This window comes from Carassius carassius, chromosome 12 (genome assembly GCF_963082965.1).
Source record: "Carassius carassius chromosome 12, fCarCar2.1, whole genome shotgun sequence".
NCBI lineage: Eukaryota > Metazoa > Chordata > Actinopteri > Cypriniformes > Cyprinidae > Carassius > Carassius carassius.
In genome coordinates this window covers 21080776-21101132 of record NC_081766.1, presented here as the reverse complement: position 1 = coordinate 21101132, position 20357 = coordinate 21080776, and the positions used below count along the sequence as shown (strand labels likewise).

At 38.0% G+C, this 20357-nt stretch overlaps 1 protein-coding gene across 1 annotated transcript in view; it reads left to right on the top strand.

The window, feature by feature from the left end:
• Nucleotides 1-283: 283 nt before the first annotated feature.
• LOC132154348 (uncharacterized) overlaps nucleotides 284-20357 on the top strand; it is a 37982-nt gene continuing 17908 nt past the window's right edge. The window contains exons 1-2 of the mRNA XM_059562886.1: nucleotides 284-872; nucleotides 2208-2237. Coding sequence (XP_059418869.1) covers nucleotides 693-872; nucleotides 2208-2237 — 210 coding nt within the window. The 5' untranslated portion in view covers nucleotides 284-692. The remainder of the gene's footprint in view (nucleotides 873-2207; nucleotides 2238-20357) is intronic.

Genomic DNA, 20357 nt, shown 5'->3' with positions numbered 1-20357 from the left:
ACAGTAATAAATGATCTATTATTGAAAAAAAAAAGCTTATAATATGCAGTTGACTTCAATTTACAAATGCATCTATACTTAAGTTGTTTACAGTGCACATGAACGCGCATAGATGGTTTCATTGATTTTAATATGAGCCTTCCAGTTTGGCGCGTGGCGCTGCATGCGAAAACAAAGCCTTTGATTGGTCCAATGGGCGTTTACGTCAGAATTCTATCCACTAACGTTACTCTTGATAGACGCTCGAGCGCTTGCAGTGTATTGGGGCTGCTTGGTGGGCGCTTTCTTGTTTGTCGCGTCTCTCGTTTACCGTATAATGCAAATGTCAATGGAGTGGAAATTTTATCTGAAACTCTCACTCATTTCCCCCTGACTGTCACCGACAAACAACGTGGGACGCTTGAATTAATTACCGGTATACCACACCACAGACGCTTCTGCACTGTTTTTATGCATCGCCGCGTCACAAGTAAATCTCTTGTTTCGCGGAGCTAGAAAATTTGTGCAAACTACTGACAGCGGTGAAGTAAACATTGCACTCTCACCCGCGGTTGAGCACTCACTAATGTTCAAGAGCCTTTGCCTTCTGTGACATTCAGCTGACTTAATAACAGCCAACATGAAGCAGACAGGCACAGCCAGAACGCTTTGACTGTTCTAAAGGACTTTAAAACTTGAAAATCCTTGTTAACATGGAAGAGGCAGGCGCTGGGAACGGTCCTGGGACGCTGGGCTCGGAGCTGGAGCGCTCTGAAGACGGAGGACTGGATGAGGTGCAGATGCATCTCGCCTGCTTACCGGAGCGGTACATGAGAGCCAAGTTCTCTCTCTCTGCCTACATATTTTGTTGGACGGTAGTAAAGTTGTGTCAGGTAAGGCATGTTGCATTTGAAAATACAATACAATTAAGAAATAAACAACATTTAAACGCTTCATAATAAAGAATATATATATTCAACATAAATGTTCACTGCAAAAATACATTTGTTACTTGTTTTGTCTTGTTTTCCAAAAATAATAATAATAAATAAGATTAAATTAAGTGACTTCTTTATATATATATATATATATATATATATATATATATATATATATATATATATATATATATATATTTCTGTTTGAATCAAGTTTATTTTTCTTATATCATTGACAGTTTCATTAATTAAATTGTTTTTTTTTTGGGGGGGGGGGGCGGTCAGTTAAGCTCATCAGTATTTAACTACCCAACCCTTCCCCTCAATCACACCCCTTTTATACCCCAGTCATATTATAGTATGATGCAGTTGAAAGGTGTGAAATCTCCATCACTGAAACATCTTTAATGGCTTGCTGGCTGCATCCATGTGCTATCCTTTTTTGAACTGCTGCCATTTGAAGCTTTCCATGAGTGTAGCAGCTGTAAATCACAACAACTTCTCAAGGTTTATGACCTTTAAGGGGTTTATCTGGGGTTTAGCATCTTTTATTGTAATCAAGGTGTAGCTAGCCTCTGCATGCCCAAACATCAGCAACAAAGTGGTTTCTTGAACTATTTAGGGAATAAAAGACTGTAGTTTGTATAATTAGTATTTTTTGGTAGACATTATCATTTCAAAGACCTTCAGTATTCATGTGAGTCTTCCTGATGTGTTAATGGTTAAAAATGGCTGAAATCTGACAACTTAATCTGGTTTAATAAAAGATGATATAAAAGGTGTACGCAGCTTTGTAATGAAACGAGTCTCAGGTCGGAGGTCACAGCACAACCTTGAACTGGTTTTGATTGGTTAAAGAATGAACACTGACATTGAAGCTCAGCAGGAGCTTTTTAACTTGGTAGAGCACCATATGGATGGCTAGTAGATCAAACAAAGGCATTTATTTATAAAGACGTTCATGATAAAAAAAAAAATGCACAAGAACCAGTAGCTTTTAACAAGCACCATTGTTTACATTTTTCTCTTTCATGTTTATTTGGTAACATTACTTTTAAATATAGAAGGCTTTAGTACTAATTTCATTACAATATACCTGTTTTTCCTCAAAAGAAGTCATAATATTAAAGGTGTGTATTGAAGAAAATCTTGTTTGTTTAATTAAACATATTTTATGATTGTTGCAATAATGTTGTACCAGTTCCCTGGTTTGTACAGAAATGTTGGTACTGTATTATAACACACACATTGAATCGTTCTTGTATATGTTTCCTTTTTGTTTGTCTCCAGAGATTAAGACCGTCGCCTGTTCTTCCCCAGGTAAGCTTAGTCTTTCTTTTGAGTTTGATGAGCATGATTGAACTCTACAGAAAAACACACATAATTCACACTGTAGCCAAACCATATGGAGTAAATTGTTGCCATAATTCCCATTCAGTTCATCTAGATTGTTTAACCACTGATGCAATGAGAGCGTATTATCTAAAACTCTTAGATCTGTCATTTTCCATTTAATATAAGGATCCATTCATCTGAATTTAATCCCACTAAGCGTCTTTCAGCCAAAGGGTTTGATGTAATCATCATTGAGGAGCAAGCATGCACCATCAGGACATACTGTGCTTCTCCTCACTTGCTGCCAGCAGCTTATCTGCCTTAACCCCTGTAGAGGCTGTGCCTTAACTTGTCGGACGTTGCTAAGGACTTGTGCAATGCATTGAAGTCTAGTGTCTGCAGATGATTGGTGCACTCGCCTGATACCATGAACAATATTTGCAATGTGTTGTATTGTGCTGATCAGGTATGAACAGGCCAGAAAATGATGTTGGTTTATTCATTGTGGTTTTAGGCAGTGTTGTCTCTTATTTAATGCAATGATTAGTCCTGATAGTTTACCAGCAGTAGTTGTTGATTCCTGTAGAACAATTTGTTCACTTCCTTACTTGTTTTATTGAAATGTTACCTAATATAATTGCATAATATTTTTCATTCATTGGGAAATACATATTAATAGGAGGTTCATACAGTCATTCTGAATGCTTGTTTGCAGGGGCTTGTTAGTTTTTGCCTTGACATGATTTTGTAGTGACTAATTATGTATTTTTTGTGATTATGTTGAGGTTAGGGGTCAGGTTAAACCATCCTGCAGAAGTGTTATTATAATTGGCATAAATATGTTTTGTTCAAGTTATGTTCTGCAAAATAAGACGGAACTTGATGCGTATAATCATAGCCTGTAAATTCCACCCATTTGGATAGCTTTGGGTGAATTCAGACTGGATTACAGGCATCTTGCACCATAGCATAAGGAAACCTTGTTTAGAGTCATGAAAATTATTAGAACCCTTCATCCTCTCCAGAGTTATTCTTTAAATTGACTAAATATTTGTAAATATATATATAAACACCTCAATGTTATTCAGAGACCCAAATTGGACAAAATATGCAATTTGGTGCAGATGATGTTTTTATATGGCAAAATGTAAGATGGGATTCTTTTACATCATAATTGTGTACATATAAATATTAGTTGTCATGCTATATCTCCTAATTATTTGTTGTTATAAGTTCATATTTAAATGCTTAGTTTTATTATCAGCTGGGTAGTTTTTACTGCTGGGGGAAAAATACAATATGTAATGTACAACAGGTACAGCAAAGTTTGATCATGTTTATAATGGAAATGCATTATAAATTTGTATATCAAATGTGATACAGTAGGCATTATAGGGTTAAGTATGTTGGGATAAGAATTTGACCCATTTATCCCAGCAGATTTGCTGTTCTTCTGGTTGGTTTAGTGGTGTAGGATTTGCCACACTTCTTGTTGCTGTGTGAAGTGCAGATTTGTGTTAGATTTGTGCAACACATATAGATTTAATTTTTGTGCCATTTAACCATAAAATCTTTGATTGAGTGCTCTGTTGTAGTATGTGGTTCTATAGTCTATTTGACTTGTTTGAGTGATGGCATCTATTGTGCCACCCTCATTTATTGGCAGAGCTCTTGATATGGTTGACTGCTTCACCTTTACTACATTCTCCATACTGAACTTTAGATCCCACAAAGAGATCTTGGCCTCACTGTGCTTCTCTTACAGATCTGCTTATTGACACTGAGAGTGTGAGGCACAACCTTTCAGTCACTGTCGGGGTGATTTATGTAGCTTTCAGTTGTTGATCATTGAGCCAATAGTGCCTTTTGGAACATCTGGACTTGCTTTGGCTGTACCTCAGAATTTTCTTTGGAATGAGGTTTCATCTAAACACCAATAAAGCTTTGTGAAGAAAAGCACTTCTACAAGATTGCTGAAACACTGCTGTTCACAAGTTTGGGATCGGTGTGATTTTTTTTATGTTTATGAAAGAAGTCTATTATGCTCAGCAAGGTTGCATTTATTTGACAAAAAATGCAGTAAAACCGTATTATTAGGAAATATTATTACAGTTTAAAAAGTATTTTAAAATGTATTTTATTCTAGTGATGGCAAAGCTGATTTTTTTGCATCCATTACTCACGACACAAGATTTTTCAGAAATCATTATTATTCACTAATATGCTGTTTGGGTGCTCAAACACTTTTATTTATTATTATTATAAATGATAAAATACTGTTGCTGTTAAATGTCTTTGTTGAAACCATGATTTTTTTCCCCCAGGATTCTTTGGTGAATATAAAGAATATAACAGAATTGTTTGGCATATTTACAAACAATATATATATATATATATATATATATATATATATATATATATTTGCAGTGCATACAAATACAAATATCAAAAGTACGTTTTAAATTCAGTAAAGTATAAGAATCACATTCTAATTATAATATTATATATATATTTATATATTTATGTATTTTAAACTGTCATTTAAATACAACAAAAAAGTGTTTTATACTAAATAGAACTAATTATGCAACCTAGTGAAGTTAATAACAGTTGCCTTTAATGAAAGTTTTTTTTGCAGAATATGAAATACTGGTAGAATTTCATGCTTTTCCAGCTCAGCTCTTCATGTCTCAGCTTGTACCTATTTTACAGAAATAAAGTCAGCTGTGTCACTTAAATCCTCTTCTGGGTGTTTAGCGTTTAGCCTTTTGAGTATTACAGGTGTCTCCCACAATAAAGGAGTGTATAAGATGTAGACACTATACCTTTAACTTGGTACAAATGCATGTCTGTATATTTGTATATCAGTCCAATGATTCCATCTGCACCGTTTGCTCTCAGTTGGGACTTATGAAAATCAGGGTTATATATAATGTATGCATTACAAAGTATTTGCATGCTTTAAATGGTGCACCATTATATTCAGTTAGCCTGAAGTTATATTCTTGGATTTCTGGTCACATGCTCCTGTAAAGTATGCTTTGAAGGGTTGTGCCCTTACAGGCGATGCAAGCTACAGGCATGAGTTATAATGCCACAAACATGCTAATAATGCAGCATCAGTCATAAACGGCTACATTATTTCTAATAATAACACATAATCTTCTGAAATCCAAGCAAGCATTGCCCTTCTTGTTTGTGGACTGGAGGAAGAACCTTTCACAATGTTCATGACCCAGTGCTGAACCTCAGGCTTGGCTTTAGACTGCTACATTGGCTGCGGCGAACTCTCATGTGGTGAGCGGATGATAGTACCGAACTGCCAGGGTAAACTTCACCCTGGGTAAAGTTCTCTGGATACATGCTCCATTATTACTCTCCTTAGACGACTTTAGACAATGGATTAAACACTACTGCGCTCACTAAAAATGTCTGGGAACCACAGAGATGTGAAAAGAGGAGCTAAAGAGAGTTGGCAGTACTTGTATTGTTTCTGTGCTTCGGATCTTTCCTCTGTGGATTAGCTGGAATGACAGAGTATTGTCTGTGCTTTTGAAGTGCAACTCATTTTTACGTGGTCCGTTAATCAGTCAAGCATCGGTAAGAGCTCCTCATTATCATGTACCACCCCGCTTGCATTGTGACCTCTTTCAACTCCTGACTGACAACTTCCCTCTGTGCTCGCTCCCCCTCAACCCGCCCATCACTGAATAACTGATTTTGATCACTCACAGTAATAAAAGTCACATGTCTGGCGGGAACAATGGCCTTTCATTTGGTGGTTGCATTCATTATATCTATAATATGTATAGTATTTAGTGCATGATTTGTGCTTCATACTAGGTGAGACAGAGGGAGAGGGAGAAAGAGAGAGAGCGACTGATTCAGGGGGTATTCGTTATGGCCTAAACAAAGAGATCTGGAAGAGCTTGCTTTTCTTTTCATTCCCTCTCCTCTTAGAATAAAGCAACTTCTCACGCACGCTCTTCTTCTTTAGAGGTGTTTGCCGCAGGCAAAGAGCTGCAGGAGGTGTGCCAGATTTGTACGGGCAAGCTGTTTCTTTATTTCGTCTTGCCTCAAAGCACTAAAACCTGCTCAGGTGGACTATATAGACTTCATTTATGAATGTTGACCTGTGGATCATGACTTTGTTGAGTCCTTATCAAATGAATATGATTGGACTTTTAAATGGGAGTTGATGCTTCCTTCCGCTTACAATTGTTCAGTGATTATCAGCCTGGGGGGTACTTGGAACGATTTAAATTTTGTTAAACCTAGAAATCAGACATTGCAATACAGGATTACTGGATTACTGTCAGTCTGTGAATTAGTGGTGGGAATTTTTCAGTGTTGGGAATCTTTCTGCAGATTATATTATTAATGAATCATTTACTCAAAAGATTCATTTAAAAATGCTGATTAATAAAACGTAAATGTTTTTATGAGTGAGTCATTGAATAACTGATCATTTAAAAAACAAATTAGTTCAGGAAAAATTACTTACATGTCATTATGAGTGAGTCATTGAATTATTCACTCAACCAGTTTGTTCAAAAACACATTTATTCAGGAAAGTCACTGCTGTGTTTTGTTTCGAAACACTCAACGGTCAATTCTGTTTTGAATTGACTTTGCAAGTTAATCCTCAGGGGGAAAAATGATTTGTCTTTGTAATCTTTAGTCAAAATCTGCTTTCTCTATGGAATGGTGATTTCTGATGATGTCAGTTTGAGCAGAACATCCTTAAAATATTAAACTCTGAGTCTGCTGCGAACAAGAGTTGGTGTAGATGTGCACAAAAATCATGCCCCATCCTCTGTTTTTTCTCATTTAATTTAGTTTCACTCAGAAATACACAACTTCTAGGTGCAATTTCTGGTTAACGCATACTTTAAAGGGAGAAGTAAAGGGAGCCTCGACTAGTTTGATTTTAGTTTAAAAGTAAATCATTGTAAAAATGGCCAGTAATGTTTAGTAATATTAATGATAATACCAAAGGTCTGGTGTCAGTGAAAGGATACTTGTACATTAATGGGCTGTCAGGTAACCTAATAAGACTAAAACATCAATACAACAGTTTATTTTTCAAAACACTTTACCTGAAAGAATGCGTTTTATATTCCTTCCACTATTGTCCACCTGTTCTGCAAGTTTTATCTCTTTAAAACACTTGTTTGCAGAAATCTCACAAGGATACGCTGCCATGAAAACACACTGCTATGAAAATAAAAGGAGCGCACCGACTTTACCTGTCAGACTGCACTGAGAAATGATTAGCATCCTCTGGGCGAAAAGAACCCTGTGATTGGTTCTTTCTCTCCCTCTCTTTATTCAGAAAACCTCAATTTCTTAGCGGCATCAGGCTTTTCTGACTGGCCATTTTCTCTTGTTTCGCCCCCCCCCCCCCCTTTTTCACTCCGTGTTCTGGGATGGGCTTCCTCCTCCTTTGTTTTCGTGTCACAGTTTGAGCCACAGGCTGTGGAGTGAGGGCTCTGTAAGTCTCAGTGCTTGAGGAGCAGTCAGGGCGATGAATGGACTCTGGGAACCAGTCTGGCTGAACTCAGGACTTTCTGAGGACAGTGACTGTTAGGATGCCAAACAGAGGCTGTGCCCACAGAGACATGGCACAGGTATGTCTGAGAAACTACTTGATGCAGATCTTGTTCTGGTCAGTTTAGCAATCCATTTTCTTTTTGGACATTAGATGACCATATTGCAGTGTTTCTTGGCCTTACTGTAATAGTCTCATTGATGTACACTTTGCGGCGCAGACACCTGTATAGGGGTCAGACACACTGTGCTTTGTTCAGCCATGTTATTTTGCACCACGTTGTAATGTAGCCACCAGTGTGTTTTGTTTTACACTGATAGGTTGGCAATTGTTTAGGCATTTTCTTTAGATGTTATGATGTAATATGTCATGGATAGAACCGTTATGGCAGTTGTGCGTTTTATTTTTGTATTGTTAAGCCAATAATTGTGTTTGGTGTATATAGGCTATTTCACACTTGGACAGTTTAGTCAATAAAACTCTTTTGTTTGGATTCCATGACTCGGTTCATCACACAGCATTGGCCCTTGGGAACTCTTGTTGTATATAATATGTGAATTGTGTAAATTTGAGTTTTGAGATCATGTTTGTATAATACAGCGCTCATGTAGTTCTGTGGAGGAATTCTTTATTAGTCTTGCTGAGTGGTGTTGGCGCAGTGGATAAGACACATGCCTTTGGTGTGAGAGACCTGGGTTCGAATCCACTGTGAGGCACCAATGTGTCCCTGAGCAAGACACTTGACCTCTGACATATATAGCAATTGTAAGTCGCATCGGATAAATGTAATGTAAATGCTGAGATGTCCTGATGAGCTCCCTAATTGCTGAGTTCAGAGTTAAAGCTCAGACAAACAAAGCAGCAGAGACATTTTTATAGCTCTGATTTAGTATCACAGCAGGTCCAACTACAAGTGTTGAATGACATTGTAAGATAGCTTGATAGTAAAACTGGATACTAATGACTGGCACTTGTCAGAATCATACACAAAAGATAGACAGAAGAGAGTAGAACAGCTTTTAGCCATAAATGTTTATAGTGTCTTATACAGAACTAGTTTCAACATTTGTGCCTTCTCCTGTCCTTTGGGATGTAGCTGGATAGTGAGATACATGAACAGCTCTGGAAAATATCTGTTGTGCTCATGCCGATGGAATTGTTGCTGTGTCAGGTACAGTAGCATTTTGCAGCTGCTTGTGTCTGTCACGAAACAGCTGTTGTTTTTATCATAGATATCATTTCTTTTTTCCCCTTTTTTTGCACAAAGCCAATAATAAAAGTGCTTTAGGACCCCGGTTCAGCATAATAAACAAGGCGTGGTGTTGTTTCAGTGTTGTGTGGGGGTCATGAATTGTGTTTCATCTGTCCCAAGAGGAAAAGAAATGTGGAACGTTCCAGTCTCGCCCTGTACTGCCTGCCAGCCCTCCAGCCCCCGTTTAGTCCTGACTCCTTCAGAGCCAGAGAAACATCCCAGAGTGGGTCTGATTTACAGTAACAGTACGTCAGGTTTTGCATAAGTTTGCTCACAAAAGCCTCTGTCCTCTAGTTGCCAACTGTCAACTGTGCTTTTCCCAGGGGAAAACAGCTTCTCTGGACACTGGAGATGAATGGTGCTGAATACTAAATAGTGTGCATAATGTCCACTAGGGGTTGAATGGTTTAACTTTTTCACGGTTTGGTTGGTTTCACAGTTTTAGAGTCACGGTTTCGGTACGGTTCAGTATGTGCTATGTTTATGGAAAAACTATACTTGAAAAAAAGAAGAAGATTATTCTAACTACAAGCAACAGCACAAATAAATACTATAGAGTAAAGATAAAAAATAAATAAAAAATAAAATTAACTGTAATTTTCAGGTTTTTGTTATTATTATGCGTCAGTTTTAGATAAAGAAATTTAATAAAGTAATCAAATGTAACACAGCATTGCTTATTGGACTGAATAAATTAAAGATTATTGTGACGAGTGGGGCGGGGCCGAGAGACGTGGGAACAGAGCGAGGCCGGTGGAGTGATTGGAGATGAACTACACCTGTTCGACCCACCGGTCTCGAGTCCCACGGAGGAGATGGAAGGTTATAAAACAGGAGCGACGACAGTGAAGGACAAGAGAGGACCAAGCCTGGGCTTTATTTTATGTTTTGGTTTTTATTTGTGCGCATCAGTCGTCCGCGAGGGGCTGATGCGCTGTTTTGTGTTTATTTTGATTATTAAAGTTTCATTTCGATTGTCCGCCGGTTCCCGCCTCCTTCTTCCCGATGATTATGGAGTCTTGATTATTACAGTGGTGCCGAAGCCCGGGAGAAGAAGGGACGCGCTGCTGAAGATCCCGCCATGGAGTGTGCCGCCATGGACGCTCGAGGCGGTGGGCTGGAGTGAGTTGCCGGGGACGGGCGAGCTCTCTGCCGGCCGCCCGTGATGTGGAGGGGCGGCTGCCGTCCGTAAGGGAGCGGAGGAGTCGGCGCCGTTCGCCAGGGGGCCGGAGCCTGCTGCCTCCGTGAAGGAATCCGGAGGAGCAGGGAACGGGGGGGCTCCTGCTGGCTGCCCAAAACCGGAGGAGCCGTCGCCGTCCACCGGGTGGCGGAGGGGTGTCGTGCCGTCCGCCGAGGGCTGTCCAGTGCCACCGCCAGGCACCGCGGAGGAGATCACCCAGCTGGTGGAGGGCCGAGCAGCAGTGCGTCTGGGAACCAGATTTTTTTTTTGTTTTTTTTTTCTCTCTCCCCTCTCTCGTCTCTGTCGCTCCTCCTTCCATCTCCTTTTCTCTCGCCTCGTCTGTCCTACCCCCAGGTTCCTGCAAGTCCCCGTGAGCGGTCCCCGTGAGCGGTCCCCCCCGAAGGGAGGGGGGGGAGTAGAGTGCAGTCTCGTGGGTACCCCCCGGCCTGCGAGGGGCGATGGGGGTATGTGACGAGTGGGGCGGGGCCGAGAGACGTGGGAACAGAGCGAGGCCGGTGGAGTGATTGGAGATGAACGACACCTGTTCGACCCACCGGTCTCGAGTCCCACGGAGGAGATGGAAGGATATAAAACAGGTGCGACGACAGTGAAGGACGAGAGAGGACCAGGCCTGGGCTTTATTTTATGTTTTGGTTTTAATTTGTGTTTTGTGTTTATTTTGATTATTAAAGTTTCATTTCGATTGTCCGCCGGTTCCCGCCTCCTTCTTCCCGATGATTATGGAGTCTTGATTATTATAATTATTCTTTATTAAAGTTACAAAAACTTTTCAATCAAGAGCAGTGAGTGATTTCTTTGTTGTTTGATTAATAAAGACTGTCACTTTAAGTGAAGTGAAGTGACATACAGCCAAGTATGGTGAAATAATTTGTGCTCTGCATTTAACCCATCCAAAGTGCACACACACCGTTGAACACCAGAGGTGGGTAGTAACGAGTTACATTTACTTCGTTACATTTACTTGAGTAATTTTTTGGGGTAACTAATACTTTTCGGAGTATATTTAAAGATGGGTACTTTATACTCTTACTAAATCTGTACTTTTACTTCGTTACTGTGGGCGACGCTCCTCTCGTTACTTTATCTTAATGCAATAAATGTTATAACTGCTTTATTCCAAACGCACTGTCTACTTTTCTCTGAGCAATGAGCGATGCCCATTCGCGAATGATTCATTCTTTTTAGTCAATTCTGTTCAAAGGCTTGATCAAACCAATTGGCAAACGAGTGAATTGGTTCATGAATCAGTTTGAATGAGTCGTTCAGTTCCCTGCCGCGCGCGCTGAGCGTCTGAAGTGGTTCACACGAAGTTGTAACGTTTAACATCAGCAGCATTGAAAACGTGGCTATGGAACTGCACTGAATTGAAAGCAGATCTGCAAAGGCTATTATTTGCTAGCGATGGAGATCCTTATTAGATGAACACCGCATGTGCTGTCTACTGTTTAACAGGTAATAACTTGGGCTATATTCGATTACAGTACACGATACCACTGTGAAATTAGTTTGTTGTACGTGTGTGGCTTATAACAGAGGGGAGTCAAGTTGAATGCAGCTTCTAAAAGCCAAAAAACAGCCAATTAAGATTTTATTAATTTTAATACAATCATACCGGTGCGAGTACGTTCAGCGAGTCATATCATCAGCTGCTAAATTCAGATCTGTGTTCGCTTGCTGGCGCTGAGCCAGAGATAGATGCGTTTATACAGCGCTGCGCATTATAACCAATCACACATGATTCTTTTGAGCTTATTAAAGCATTGGCCAATCAGAGGTGTTCCGATGAGTCATCGCTAAAATGCCGGTGCTTCCTTCACTCGCTCCTGACTGAATACCTCTTTCTGGCGAATTCTCTCGTCAGAAACAACAAAGTGCAGATGTGTGTACGAATCTTTAATTAAGTTATTGATTTCACAGTGTTAACAGTTTCAGTGATTTTAATGGGAGTTTCTGAGAGTGATTGAAATCTAGACTGTCAGTGAAAATGATCTTTAATAATGTAAATGTTATTTGCTCTCTTTCTGAACAATGAAAGATTAGTAGCAATATTTATATCACATTAACTTTCAATGTTAAATTCACATTTAATATAAAGTCAGTCATATTAAAAATATGTTATGGCATGACACCTATATCTGTTACTTAAGTAAACAGACAAGCTTTTATAATAAATTACATAAATTAGAGTAAAGGCTGATGAAATATATACATTTATACACACACACATACATTACATACATTTTATCTATATATCTAAATAAAAATAGGCTCAGTATATATGACCCAAAATAACAAGTAACTAACTACTTGAGTAGATTTTTTATCCGATACTCTTTTACTCTTACTCAAGTAACTATTCAAGACTAGTAATTTTACTTTTACTTGAGTAAATATTTCTAGAAGTACTTTTACTTTTACTTGAGTACAGTTTATGGGTACTCTACCCACCTCTGTTAAACACACACCCGGAGCAGTGGTCAGACATTTATGCTGCGGTGCCCGGGAGCAGTTGGGGGTTCAGTGCCTTGCTCAAGGGCACCTCAGTCATGGTATTGCTGGCCCGAGACTCAAACCATCAACCCTAGGGTTAGGAGTCAAACTCTCTAACCATTAGGCCTTGACTTCCCCTTGAGAAAAGAGAATGCACTGATCCAGTGCACTGATACAGTAGGCCTGCGTTCAGCCATTTAAAATGTTTAAACTGTTAAAGCTTAAATGAGTTTAGTTTAAGCACAGATTTCAGCGTGTGCTGTTCAGGTCTCACCTGTGCGTGCACGCCGAGCGCCAACCTCCCGCTCTCTCTCGTGAGGCCAATAAGTAAGTGACTAAAACTGCAATTCATCGACTGGCCGCTTGAGGCTGGCTGCAAAAGGGAGTCAGTCCCATAGACTCCCCATGTTAAAATGCCCAACTTTACAGCAGGAAAAAACATGTTTATAGCCTGGTTCAAAAAATGATTTTGGTCTAAATAGCTCATTTTGCCCTTCATGACAACTGTGAGGGGGGTGAATTTTTTTATAACTCATCCGTTTAAATTATATTAAGACTTAAAGTTCTGCATAATTAAGGGCGTGGCCACTTGAGTGACAGGGAGATTGCCGCTGCTGACATTGCCGTCGCGCTAGGTGGGCGTGGCTACAGCAACTAGCTCCCGCCTTTTTGCCCATTTTTGATTGTCCGGGAGAGTCATGCGGTGACGCGCTGCCAAGATGGCGACGGCCCGCTCTACACACTTTAGGCTTCAAAAACTCTCTTCAGTAGTCTACGGGTGACGTCACGGACACTACGTCCATATCTTTATACAGTCTATGGTGCACGCTATCAGCTCCCGGGTGATGACCACAGACTGTATAAACTTTTTTTTTTCATCAGGAAGCCTGTGGGCCAAGGCTCATTTAAAATGGACTATTTCAAAGTGGAATAGTGTTTTATGGTCAGACGAGTCCAAATTTGACATTCTTGTTGGAAATCACGGACGCCGTGTCCTCCGGGCTAAAGAGGAGGGAGACCTTCCAGCATGTTATCAGCGTTCAGTTCAAAAGCCAGCATCTCTGATGGTATGGGGGTGCATAAGTGCATACGGTATGGGCAGCTTGCATGTTTTGGAAGGCTCTGTGAATGCTGAAAGGTATATAAAAGTTTTAGAGCAACATATGCTTCCCTCCAAACAACGTCTATTTCAGGGAAGGCCTTGTTTATTTCAGCAGGACAATGCAAAACCACATACTGCAGCTATAACAACAGCATGGCTTCGTCGTAGAAGAGTCCGGGTGCTAACCTGACCTGCCTGCAGTCCAGATCTTTCACCTATAGAGAACATTTGGTGCATCATTAAACGAAAAATACGTCAAAGACGACCACGAACTCTTCAGCAGCTGGAAATCTATATAAGGCAAGAATGGGATCAAATTCCAACAGCAAAACTCCAGCAACTCATAGCCTCAATGCCCAGACGTCTTCAAACTGTTTTGAAAAGAAAAGGAGATGCTACACCATGGTAAACATGCCCCGTCCCAACTATTTTGAGACCTGTAACAGAAATCAAAATTGAAATGAGCTCATTTTGTGCATAAAATTGTAAACTTTCTCAGTTTAAACATTTGCTATGTTATCTATGTTCTATTGTGAATAAAATATTGGCTCATGTGATTTGAAAGTCTTTTAGTTTTCATTTTATAAAAATTTAAAAAACGTCCCAACTTTTCCGGAATTCGGGTTGTAATATCTGGGAAGCAAGAATGCCCATCCATCAACAGAAACATAAATTAGCTGAACCCTGCTTGTTTTATGTGTTATTTAAAGCAAACCATATTACAGATGCTTTGTCAGATTTAAGTTGAACCGTGGTCCCAGCGCGTGTCGAACCGTGTGTGGAGAACTGAACGGTTCAATTTTTTTCAGCGAACCGTCCCATCCCTAGTGTCCAGAGTCCGGCCCAAGCATTCTCCCTGTTTTAAAATTATAGGGTGGATACTTTCCCGTCCAGGATCTGAGACTGAAGTATTTTCGTTTCTCTGGTCCAAGCTGTTTTTTTCGACTTATACACATAGAGTAACTGGAATACAGCATTGCCAGAATCTAGTAACTCATTGTGGCTACAGAAAGCCGGACAGGATGATTGGTTGCCTTAAGCTTGCCTTTCCTTGCAAATCTGGACCACAAGCTTGGGGAACATGATTTTGTAGTCATAGACACACACATGATTTGTATGTAGCCTATTATTATATAGTACAGTATAGTATCTGAGAAACTATATTATTATTAAACACATTATAAACATGTATTTTTGAGCAGATATTTGCAGACAGAGAATATATATATATATATATATATATATATATATATATATATATATATATATACCGTGAATTTTAACTAGGTAGTTTTCTGATATCAAAACGGTTGCAGTGAGGCAGTCAAAAACTTTAAATTGGATAATATCAACCATATTCTTTATGGATCTTATATCTTTAAAAAACATTATTGGTGCATTGTTAATATCTTGGACTGTTTTTTCATGTTTCCATTAGCAGTTTTAATTTTTTTTTAATTTAATTTATTATTTTAATTTAATTATTTTTTATTACATTATTGATGAGAACAATAACAATATACGATGATGACCATAATGTGTTTTGTGCAGTGAGCTTTTGACCGCAGAGATCAACAACACATAAACATTTCCTATTCATCCTATGTAATGTAATTTTGCCTAAAGTCTAGCCTTATAGGCTATTTCATGGTGATATTACAATGTTTAATTTTCAGAAAATTTTTGTTGCTTTTGTGAATTTTTGTTGCTGCTTATATGTGAAATGAAAGGTCCTGAAGTAAAACTGGTTGAGAACCACTGCACTACACCCTAATGGCCTTAGAAAGTAAATAGTGGTGCTAGTGTGGTTTAATGTCAAGAATTCAAGTAATTTCCTGAGCTTTCCTTATGTAGTATATCAGCCTCCTGTCTGGAGTTATGCAAGCTTTTCATAGGTCCCTCGACCCCATGTTCATATTTGCAATCCTGCAGCATATGTAAGTGTGAGAGCAGTCATTTTTCAGACCTCAAATTTTTTGTTCAGCACTTTTGTTCAACAGTCCAATGGTTTGAGATCTTTTCTTCGCTGTTTCTTTCTCCTCTTTTTCCCTCCCTGTGAGCTGACCTTAGACGTGCACAGAAGTACACTCAGTACCTACACGACAGATATCATAGTCCAACCACAAAACTCTTTGGAGAAATTTCAGCAGTAACATACACTCCTTGCATACAGTAGTCTTTCTCTATTGATGGCCATTCATAAGTTGTGCGTTCTAACAAATATCTTTTTTTTTTTGCAAGCAAAATCAATAAAAATATGTAACAATCTGTAATTGATTGTCCTTAGACCAGTTGAGATGCAATTTTTTTTTTCATACTGCCTCTGCGTTATGCATATTTATGTAGTATTTATAAGTCACTCCCCACATTTTTTCTTGTTTGAGAGGCCATTTCAATTACAAAAGTTCAAATTAGGGCAAAAAGGTGATTGGAATTTCCATTTAAAGCCAACTTTAAAAGCAAGGACTATTCTGATGCCTAGACACCAGAGCTTATGATAGTTGCTAGTGACGTGTCATGCCATCAATCATATATAATGATATTATTTTGTTATAATGATGTAATTTTGTTATTAATAAAACTTTCTGGTCTAACTAGCCAATTATTTTTTTCCATTTTATTATCACATCCTGTTTCTTGTAGTACCCCTTTACGTTTTTATTTTGAAATTTTAAAAAGTTTTATTTATTTTTAATTTCTTGCTCTTACAGTAAATGACATGCAAGTTTTCTAGAAAGCCTAGAGGCCATACTCTAACAATGATGTGTCTGCCAGACTTACGTATTTCACAAGAATAACACACGCCATCTTTCCAAAGCTCTTTGCTAACACTCCTGCCATAGCAACAATGGATACGCCAGAAACATGCCAAGACTCCAAGTAGCTGTGCCCTTCTAACAACTCACCGAACATTTGGCTTTCTGTGATGCAACAGTTTACCTCACATTCAGATTGACAATTACTGTAAGAAGCAAAAACATGCATGAACAAGTCTGCATCAACTTCAAATTCCCCCTCCAGCTCATCAGGAACTCCGTTTGTCTAGATGAATTGCACTTGTTATTCAGGGCTGTTGGTGCAGGTGTTGTTGGCTTGTGGGTTAGTGAAACAGATACCCCATTTTCTGCCTTCTCTTTGTTTCTTTCACAGCAAAGCAGATTTATTTAAATGGAGCAGTGGGATAATGCCAGCAATGCAAACTGATCTTGAGCCAGAGCTTGCCCTCCGCATGGGAACACGTTGATAAAGGATCTGGTTTCACTCTCACCTTCTTTGTTCTGTTTGAGGTCGCTCAGTTCTGGCTGAACTTGGACTGTGTGTTTTTGGATTGTTTTTGTTCTGTCAAGTGCTGGATAGTATTGGACATTTTTTTCCAAATTTGATTTCTTTAATGTGCTAAAAATCTAAAAGCCTTATTTTTAGATTTGGCTTTTCTAAAATGAAGGCAAACACATTAGCATGGTTAAAAAGTTAGTTTAGCAAAAAATGAAAATTATGTCACTATTTACTCACTATCATTGATTTTCTTTCTTCCAAGAAACACAAGGAATGTTTTGCATGAGCCACATTTGTTTTTGTTTTTTTTTGGCAGATTTTGTTTGGCAGAAGTATTCCTGTACAGGCAAATAGAGTAATGAGTGATCAAACTCACATGTATGGCCTCTGCCCATGTGGGAGTCTCAAAGGACTCAAGTGTGCTCCATAGAGGCTAGATTCCATTTCCTGCACCTGCTAGTCAGTCCATCAATGTGATCATGTCCTTTCATACCATTCTGCCTTTGAGTTTTGCTGTGGTTATGACTAGTAGGATTCATATGATCGAAAGGCATATTTTGGATGAACCATCTGGTCTGTAAGGGGTATAAATAACGACAATGGAAGATTCAGTTACAACAAGCACCTAAAACACTTTCCAGCTTACAATAATAATAATCTAAAATATTAATGTTGAATACAGTCATAAAGTTGATGTACTTGTTATGTGCACTTACCAATTGTATTCAAAAATATGTTGAAGACACAAACGTTTAGAGGAATATTGAAAGGAACATGTGATGAAGGTGAACTCAAAGACAGGGAGACTGGATCCAAATGCAGATAAATGTTTGAGTTGTGGTAAATAAAAGAAAAACACAAAATGATAAGAGTACTAAATCAAAGCAAAAACACAAAGCAAACATGAACCTGAACTGAGAACACAAACTAATCTTTATGGAAGACAACCTAACAAAGTATAAAGAAACACAAAAACTATTCACAGTATACAGGGGACAATAAGAAAACAAGAATTACTGAATTAATCAACAAAGAAGCTAAAAACAGACTACAAGACTTGGACGGGAAATAGGAAACCATAGAACTTTGAATACAACAAAGAAGTCCAAAACAAGACACAAAATGGAATTATGGGACAGAACAATATATATGTATTTTTTTTTCCACAGATGGCAGTCTCAAAATTTTATATTATAATCCCATGAAATAATATTCTTTGCAAATAGCATGTATTGCTAACATTTGTGGTGCTAGTCAGCCATTTGTGTTGTCATAATGTAATTTTCTCATGGTTCCAAAGTAATTTCACATGAAATTTAGGGATTTGCTCAAAAACAGTGTACTGAACTAAGTGTGCACAAAGGCAAGGGAAGTCAATTCACTCGGCTGCCATATTTTGGCCATGCAATGCTAACTCCTATCTTCTTGAATGGGGAAACACGGGGAAAGCTGCTTGCCAAATTCACGTTTAAAAGACATTTCAAGTCAGCAATATAATCTGACATGGACTGACCCATAAACGTTCTTTCTAATCTTCAAATATCTTTTAAAAAGCTTATATTTCAAGTTGGTAAAGCCAATGTGCAGGTGTGGTCCCAAGCATGCATCTCTGTTTTAAAGGAACTGGAGCTTCTAATGGCATTTGCAGTGATGACTTTGCCAATTTACAATTGATATTTTATTTGAAAAATGGCACATATCGCATCATATTGCATATTGCTGTTTCTCTCGTTCATAGTAATACGAGTGTCTTGGTATATTCAGTCTTTGGTGGGGTCTTGAGATAAATGGAAATGCTAACAGATGACTTTCTTAGAATGTTACAGACATTGATAGAGCTAATTAGAATCAGTTGTTAAATTACGTAATTGATGCATTGGATTTTCATTGTCACATAGATGCATTCAAAATCCATAGTATGTGTAGTATGTATTTTGCTCTGATCGAGGGGTTATATAGCATGCAGCACAATTCTCTTAGGAGGAGGGATTGAAAACACTTGTGCCTCTAAATCTCCACTTGTTTGCTATGTTTCCACACTCTCAGAGCCACGTGTCATTATGGGCTTACAAACTGTTACATCACATCAACTGGTGGAATACAACAAAACAAATACAAGACTAACATGCACGTCCAGGAAGACTCAAGTAGGAATGTTGAGCTATGTTTAGGCTCTGCGCAAATGACCAGCACTGAGTCATATAAACATGGATAAACATAGACCGGTCTTATGCTCAGGTCTTGTTGCATACAGGTTGGTGTATGAATGTTGCATTAAGCATCTCAAATGACAATTAGCAGCAGTGCTCATAAGTGAAGTATGTAGCGCTAAGTGTTGTTTTGGAACTGTTGTTGGATAATTTGTGTCCACTTTGAGTCTTTGTTTTTAATTTGATTCATGTTTATTCTCTAGAATTGGACACAAAGTGGCTTATAAATGATGCATAATCGATACTCTTCCTGAATAACTTTGTCAGGCGAGCAAGTATGTGTAGCTTAGGAGAGAATTTATTTTTTAAGTTAATGATTCAACAGCAGCAGAAATGAAATTATACCAGTGCTTTGTTGATTCTTGATTGGTTTTCAGAAGCTCCAAGATGCTGATTTATTTTCTACTCTATATCTCAAGGCTAAGAAAATATGATATGATATAATGATACAAATATTATTATTAGAATTATTATTATTATTATTGTTATTATTAGATATTAAATGTTGTTATAAAAATTATAAATAAACTATAATGTCCAAAATCAATTGTCTAAAAATAAAATTAAAACACACATTATTATTAATATATTCTATATTATTCTATATTATTATCTATATTATTATATACTAAAATGTCTAAAAACAATTGTCTAGAATAATAAATAAAAACTTGGTTTTAGTAATTCAGTTTAAAAAAATACTACAAGTGAATTTAGGCATCGCAATATCAAACATGATCTTCAATTAGAAATTTGTTGAAGATTACATGTAGTTTTTTACATTTATATATATTGTATATGTATGTATGTATGTATAAATGTGTCCATATTTAAAAATAGAGTAAATGAGAATGTACAATATAATCAAATGACCTGTATGCAGTATGGACCAATATAAAAAAAGGTAATATCAACTTATACCTAATATGGTACTGATATATTGTGCATCCTTTGTATATATTGATTAAAATTGTGTATATCAGAATCTCAAATCCTTTACTCAACCTGATATTTTTGTTTTTG